An 8,293-nucleotide genomic window follows, 5' to 3' on the forward strand; every position below is an offset into this window, starting at 1 on the left:
TTTAATTTTTTTTTTTTTTTTTTTTTTTTTTTTTTTTTTTTTAACTGAAAGCGCAGTAAAATTGTTCAGATAAAAATTTTCATTTCACGAAAAAATTTCACTCAGACTTCATACTGAAAGCTAGTATAGTATTTAGGCACTACAATCTCACATTACTGTCGCATGTTGCCTCTGAACATTCTCGAAGCATTCTTAGAACCAAGATGTGTCTGTAACATGAGATTGTGTAGACCCAGGGTTTAGTGATTTGTGTCTATGCAGGGAAACGCACCTATCAAGTGTAGTCGAGCCTTTCGTTTACGCATTTTCAATTAACAAGTTTGTTTACGTTAGTTGCGAATCTTTTCGTCCAATTACGTACGTTGTTACTTACGCAAATGCCTGCTATCGGGTTTATAGCCAATCACAGGTCATTTCTTATCTACACCCCCAGAGCGGAGAAAAAAATGTTGCGTAGCTTTTGACTCTACCTGTTACGCCTGAATGCACACACTGCGTTGTAACAACGGCAAGACAAAGCACGGGATCTTTATACAGTGTGATCGAAAAGTCACGGGTGTCTTTGGATAAAATTAGTGGCACAGTGATCCGTACTAGAATCCACTCAGAAACATTACTTTCCTTCCTATAGAATATTATAGGACAAGGAAAGTAAAATGACCTCTAAAAGATGCATATAAGCCCGAATAAGACCAAAATTTCTCTGGGGTTCAACTGATTAAACTCAAGTAACCGAATTGGAAATCGTTGCACTATTTTCTTGACTTGGTGTGTGTATATTGTATAATCTCAATCCAACTTGTAATATATACGTGTCAATGAATGGAGAAAAAAAAAACTCTGGAAAAGTCTTATCGGGCCAAAAAGACCCTAAATCAAATGGACTTGAAAGCGAAGAAAGAAGGGAAACAGGAGAGGAGAAAGCCGGGCGTTCCGAGAACGAACCATATTTGTTCAGGATGAAATACGCCCCGGGCGGGAATCGAACCCACGACCTAGCACTTTTAAGGCAGACGCGCTATACTTACCCCCAAGCTACATACTATAACAATCTCATTCCATTACATCGAGGTTGTACGATATTGTACATTGTTCATTTTTAAGAACGCCTGGTATATCGAGTGAATATGCAATGTGCAATACATTAAACACGGGAATTATCCTACTGTATTTTACCACTACACCAATAGTGACCAATATCTTTATATTCCAGTCGTATTATTCATCCTATTTCAGTCCCTGACTCTCGGCTCCGTTAAGAAAATATGTAGTGGTATTGTACTTACGGTTTTTGAATGCATTCTGAATATGGAAGCTATCCTGGGCATGACTGTATTTTACCACCACACCAATAGTGACCAATATCTTTATATTCCAGTCGTATATTCATCCTATTTCAGTCCCTGATTCTCGGCTCCGTTAAGAAAATATGTAGTGGTATTGTACTTACGGTTTTTGAATGCATTCTGAATATGGAAGCTATCCTGGGCATGATGGAAATCAAATACACTCTTGGCAATGAAAATGTCTGGATTAAACCCGAGGAAATCTTCCATCCTGCAAACAAGAAAAACAATATGAAAGTATAAAATGAAAATACTGAAAAATATGCCATGAACTTTTGATACCACTCGGGCAACCATCGCTAAACCGATATAATGATATTGATATTGACTCTATTGCAGCAGGAGTATGGTGTCTTCTTTTGACGATAATTTTCGAAAACTCACAAATTTAAAACTTTTTCAATTCGAATTATCTTACTAAATATTTTTCGACATTTCATCTGAATTTAACGAGATCCTAACTGATAGATGTTATAAATTGGGCCCTTGGGATGTTCTGATCTATTCTGATTATTCTGAAGATTGAAATTATGTGAAATATTCTGAAAGATGACAAGGTCAAATTTCTGTTCTCGGGACAATCCTATATTCCTCAGGCGAATGATATAAATTACATTCACATAAAATGATAATATTGAAAAATATGCCATAAACTTTTGATACCACTCGGGCAACCATCGCTAAACCGATATAATGATATTGATATTGACTCTATTGCAGCAGGAGTAGAAATGAGGAAATTACAAGTATGATGTCTTCTTTTGACGATAATTTTCGAAAACTCACAAATTTAAATCTTTTTCAATTCGAATTGTCTTGCTAATTATTTTTCGACATTTCATCTGAATTTAACAAGATCCTAACTGATAGATCTTATAAATTGGCCCCTTGGGATGTTCTGATCTATTCTGATTATTCTGAAGATTGAAATTATTTGAAATATTCTGAAAGATGACAAGGTCAAATTTCTGTTCTCGGGACAATCCTATATTCCTCAGGCGAATGATATAAATTACATCCACATGATGTTATAAATTGGCCCCTTGGGATGTCCTGATCTATTCTGATTATTCTGAAGATTGAAATTATGTGAAATATTCTGAAAGGTGACAAGGTCAAATTTCTGTTCTCGGGACAATCCTATATTCCTCAGGCGAATGATATAAATTACATTCACATAATTATATACAAGATTATTAAACATGGTGTCAATTATTTAATAGTCATAATTATAACATATGGGGTGACATTACGAGAATATCTTTAGGTATTTCTTTTGTAAGACGGACCATCAAACACATTGGAATTTTCGCAGAGATAATTTATTTGATTCTATCTAACAATAGTACCAAAATAAAGGCTAAACCTGTTTTTTTTTTTCAAATTTTCTCTTACGAATTTTTCTCCTCTAAAAGTTTTCTTCGTATTTTTCTGCAAAATTCTATTGCATAAATTTCACCCATTTGAAGTAACAGCATGTTATCCCCCAGAATTAATGAGTGTTCTAATTCCCTTTTATTCAATTCTTCCGACAAAATATCCAACTTATATGAATTTATTTTTATTTCATTAAAATAAACGTAAACAAACTCCACTTATTTCAGGTGGACTTGATGGGACAAAGCATTTACGAAGTGACACACCCATGTGACCATAGTGAAGTGAAGAGCATCCTATCCGCCAACCATACAGAAGATATACGAGCTCAGAGATCTGTCTTCATTCGACTCAAGTGTACCTTGACCAGTAAGGGTCGCAATGTCAATGTCAAAGCTGCCACCTATAAGGTAAGAAAATATCACCCATATATCATGCTCAGTTTCGCGCAGATCAATACTAGGAGTTTAGTGAACTGTGGAACTAATTCAAGTGGTTCCCCCAAAGTCCGAGCTTGAAAACCAGTCTTTCAAGAAAGATGATGCAATTTAAAGGATTAATTGAAGAAATCTGTCCTTTATCGCTTTTTCCTCTTCCAGAAAATTGGAATAGCTGCTGTATGTATATTGGTTTTGATATCAATCAATCAATCAATCAATCAATCAATCAATCAATCAATCAATCAAGTCCGGGCTTGAAAACCAGTCTTTCAAGAAAGATGATGCATTTTAAAGGATTAATTGAAGAAATCTGTCCTTTATCGCTTTTTCCTCTTCCAGAAAATTGGAATAGCTGCTCTATGTATATTGGTTTTGATATCTGTGTTTGTGTTCTCAACTGACATAATTATGTGTATTATTCCCCAGGTGATTCATTGCACGGGGCATTTGGTGCAGAACCAAACCCCTGCCAGCAATGGCAGCACACTGATGGAACCCCAGGATAATATTGAAAACCAGAGCGATAATACTCGCCGGGGCTCCGCCATTCAAGACAAAGATGATTCGGAGCCAGAAGAAGAGGTGGGGGAGAAACGACGCGTTGTGACAGAGCCCAGCCACTGCTTTGTGGCCATTGGGGAGCCTATACCACACCCCGCTAATTATGACGTACCCCTGAGCCAGACTTTCCTCACTAAACATTCACTCGATATGAAGTTCACATATGCTGATGAAACGTAAGTATGGTAGTAGTGGTTCAGATAACTGTAGAACTCAGTCAGGAAAAAGGTCTGTATGGCGCCCCCAAAGGCCCGTCGTACCCAATGTCCAATGAGGAAAATTTCTTTAGATGTTCAACATTTTTTTTTGACATTGTATCAAAATGGTACTATCCTTTCTAGAGTTATTTTTTGTATATTGAAAAGGCTTCTCAAATTTTAGAAACCACTCTATTTATATTTCCTACGGTTAGGAATTAGAATTACAAATATCCTTTGTCGATAGCTGATTGTATGATAGAGTCACCCTGTTTTATAAAATCAATTATAAATGCATTAGCATGTGTCACTGCTCTTATCATTGCATTGTTATGAATACTGGGTGATGAAAAAGTCATCGGGCGAGAAGGGGGCTCATGTTTAATCTTTTTTTTTTCTTCACATTATTTGAAAAAAAAAAACAGGTTTAGCCTTTATTTTGGTACTATTGTTAGATAGAATCAAATAAATTATCTCTGCGAAAATTCCAATGTTTTTGATGGTCCGTCTTACAAAAGAAATACCTAAATATATTCTCGTAATGTCACCCCATATGTTATAATTATGACTATTAAATAATTGACACCATGTTTAATAATCTTGTATATAATTATGTGAATGTAATTTATATCATTCGCCTGAGGAATATAGGATTGTCCCGAGAACAGAAATTTGACCTTGTCATCTTTCAGAATATTTCACATAATTTCAATCTTCAGAATAATCAGAATAGATCAGAACATCCCAAGGGCCCAATTTAATAACATCTATCAGTTAGGGATCTCGTTAAATTCAGATGAAATGTCGAAACCAATATTTAGTAAGGATAATTCGAATTGAAAAAGTTTTAAATTTGTGAGTTTTCCGAAAAATATCGTCAAAAGAAGACACCATACTACTGCTGCAATAGAGTCAATATCAATATCATTATATGCGGTTTAGCGATGGTTGCCCGAAGTGGTATCAAAAGTTCATGGCATAATTTTCAGTATTTTCATTTTATACTTTCATATTGTTTTTCTTGTTTGCAGGATGGAAGATTTCCTCGGGTTTAATCCAGACATTTTCATTGCCAAGAGTGTATTTGATTTCCATCATGCCCAGGATAGCTTCCATATTCAGAATGCATTCAAAAACCGTAAGTACAATACCACTACATATTTTCTTAACGGAGCCGAGAGTCGGGGACTGAAATAGGATGAATATAGGTACGACTGGGATATAAAGATATTGGCCACTATTGGTGTAGTGGTAAAATACAGTTTAATGTATTGCACATTGCATATTCACTCGATATACCAGGCGTTCATAAAAATGAACAATGCACAATATCGTACAACCTCGATGTAATGAAATGAGATTGTTATTGTATGTAGCTTGGGGGTATAGCGCGCCTGCCTTAAAAGCGCTAGGTCGTGGATTTGATTCCCGCCCGGGGCATATTTCATCCTGAACAAATATGGTTCGTTCTCGGAACGCCTGGCTTTCTCCTCTCCTGTTTCCCTTCTTTCTTCACTTTCGGGAGGGTAAGACCTTAGCAGTTACAATTCCTTCTATCAAACCTCTTGAGGAAAAAGAAAAATAAGAATATTTTAGTCTGAAAAAAATACCCATGTACCGTATGATATTAGAATAAGGAATAAAATTATTTTTCAATTTAGTCCTGAGGATGGCATCATGAGATGTTGAAACATGATGACTCTTTTCCATCAATAAATTCGTTTATTTAGTCAAGTGAAGACTTATTCTCTTCTTATTTTAGTATTATTTTAGAATAAAATTATGTACAACCCTCATACATAATGTTATGTACAATTAGTTTGATATCACGGGCTGCTGCTATTAATAATTAGCATGCTCCTGTGTAATGTGTGATAAATCCTGCCTGAGATGATAATCATATGATTTGCTTACTTTACACTATTCAACGTGAAAAACATTCTCTGCTTGAATTGCCAGATTTTTTTTTTTTTTTTTTTTTTTTCCATAAAAATTTTCATTTCACGAAAAAATTTCACTCAGACTTCATACTGAAAGCTAGTATAGTATTTAGGCACTACAATCTCACATTACTGTCGCATGTTGCCTCTGAACATTCTCGAAGCATTCTTAGAACCAAGATGTGTCTGTAACATGAGATTGTGTAGACCCAGGGTTTAGTGATTTGTGTCTATGCAGGGAAACGCACCTATCAAGTGTAGTCGAGCCTTTCGTTTACGCATTTTCAATTAACAAGTTTGTTTACGTTAGTTGCGAATCTTTTCGTCCAATTACGTACGTTGTTACTTACGCAAATGCCTGCTATCGGGTTTATAGCCAATCACAGGTCATTTCTTATCTACACCCCCAGAGCGGAGAAAAAAATGTTGCGTAGCTTTTGACTCTACCTGTTACGCCTGAATGCACACACTGCGTTGTAACAACGGCAAGACAAAGCACGGGATCTTTATACAGTGTGACCGGAAAGTCACGGGTGTCTTTAGATAAAATTAGTGGCACAGTGATCCGTAATAGAATCCACTCAGAAACATTACTTTCCTTCCTATAGAATATTATAGGACAAGGAAAGTAAAAAGTAAAACGGCCTCCAAGGGATGCATATAAGCCGGAATAAAACTAGAATTTCCCTGGGGTTCAACTGATTAAACTCAAGTAACCGAATTGGAAATCGTTGCACTATTTTCTTGACTTGGTGTGTGTATAATCTCAATCCAACTTGTAATATATATGTACGTGTCAATGAATGGAGAAAAAAAAACTCTGGAAAAGTCTTATCGGGCCAAAGTTCCGAGAAACAAAATGGACTTGTGGATTTTTCATTTGATGCGCTTGTAGACAATAAGCGACCAGTGGCGACATTACCAGTGTAGAATTGATGATAGGAGTAGGTGGGAATGAATAGTAAAGGAGGTACTTGGTAATGCTGTGATACCCACTAAAGTTGTGAAGAAGTTCTCACTCTGCTATATCGTCAAAGCTAAAGTTAAAGCAGCAGGTATTAAAGTACAAAAATTGTTAAAAATAAAAAAGCCAATAAATTGAAAATTACTCATCACAAAGAATATTGATGATTTGATTTGACGTTTGCATTACTGCACGCCTCATCAGCCTTAGCTAAAGCTTTAGCACCTACTGGTTCTGGGTGACAGAATGGTTATCATTGTGTTCGAGACCCATTCAGGTCAAAGGAAAAGTTTTCCATCCTTATCTCTCTCTCTAGCATGCTATTCCTGCGTGATCAAATCTTAACCCATTGCGAACCTAGAACTCATCTTTTATTGACAGGTTAACCCATTGTGAACGTAAAACTAATCTTTTATTGACAGGTTAACACATTGTGAACGTAAAACTAATCTTTTATTGACAGGTTAACACATTGTGAACGTAAAACTAATCTTTTATTGACAGGTTAACACATTGTGAACGAAAAACTAATCTATTGATGACAGGTTAACCCATTGTGAACGTAAAACTAATCTTTTATTGACAGGTTAACCCATTGTGAACGTAAAACTAATCTTTTGATGACAGCAGACAATAAATTCACAATGTTCTTTAATTTTGATATCTCTTCTTTTGACTCAGCAGTATTCTAGACTGGTATTGGGTTAGATTTGGTTAAAATTAGAACAGAATCCAATATAAAAGTTATGAAAAAATCATTCTCGGAAAAAGAAAACCTGGAAGCAAATCAGATATAAAAACCTCTGGAACTTATGTAAGTGTGGGCTTTGCAAATATCCTTTGATACCCACTACCCAATAATCCAATACATATTACATTTTCAAAAGTATTGGTAAATAAATAAATAAATACACTTTGGACATGGAGAATCTTAAACTTAAGTATACCGATTAGCGATTAGAGGCCATAAGAGTAAAGCTATAAAAAGACTTGAACCCCTCTATCATTTTATTCAAGCAATACAGTTCATTATGATTAGAGATTTACATTTCAATACAATTTTAATTTCTCCATAAGTTGAAGTACCTAGGTACATACGAGTATGTCATAAAAGCTTATTGGTAATTTATAATAAAGGGGGGAAAAATAGTGCTCAATTTCATCAGAGCTTGGAGCTTCGGTTTGAACACGAATCGGCTGCTGACCCAGTCTGACCCATAGGAAATCACCATTTTCTTTATCTTTTCCTGTGAGTTACATATTATATTTTCAAAAGTATTACACTTTGGACATGGAGAATCTTAAACTTAAGTACCTATACTTACCGATTAGAGGCCATTTATTCAAGCAATACAGTTCATTATGATTAGAGATTTACATTTCAATGCAATTTTAATTTCTCCATAAGTTGAAGTACCTATGTTATAAAAGCTTATTGGTAATTTATAATAGAGGGGGAAAAATAGTG

The 8,293-nt window shown here is 35.3% G+C and overlaps 1 protein-coding gene across 1 annotated transcript in view; it reads left to right on the forward strand.

The window, feature by feature from the left end:
• LOC103509350 (hypoxia-inducible factor 1-alpha-like) overlaps positions 1-5,118 on the forward strand; it is a 19,070-nt gene extending 13,952 nt beyond the window's left edge. Inside the window, exons 5-8 of the mRNA XM_026823722.1 lie at positions 1,379-1,583; positions 2,945-3,133; positions 3,590-3,900; positions 4,953-5,118. Coding sequence (XP_026679523.1) covers positions 1,379-1,583; positions 2,945-3,133; positions 3,590-3,900; positions 4,953-5,118 — 871 coding nt within the window. The remainder of the gene's footprint in view (positions 1-1,378; positions 1,584-2,944; positions 3,134-3,589; positions 3,901-4,952) is intronic.
• The last annotated feature ends 3,175 nt before the right edge of the window (positions 5,119-8,293 follow it).

This window comes from Diaphorina citri, unplaced genomic scaffold, assembly GCF_000475195.1.
Source record: "Diaphorina citri unplaced genomic scaffold, Diaci psyllid genome assembly version 1.1 scaffold489, whole genome shotgun sequence".
In the NCBI taxonomy this organism is placed as follows: Eukaryota; Metazoa; Arthropoda; class Insecta; order Hemiptera; family Psyllidae; genus Diaphorina; species Diaphorina citri.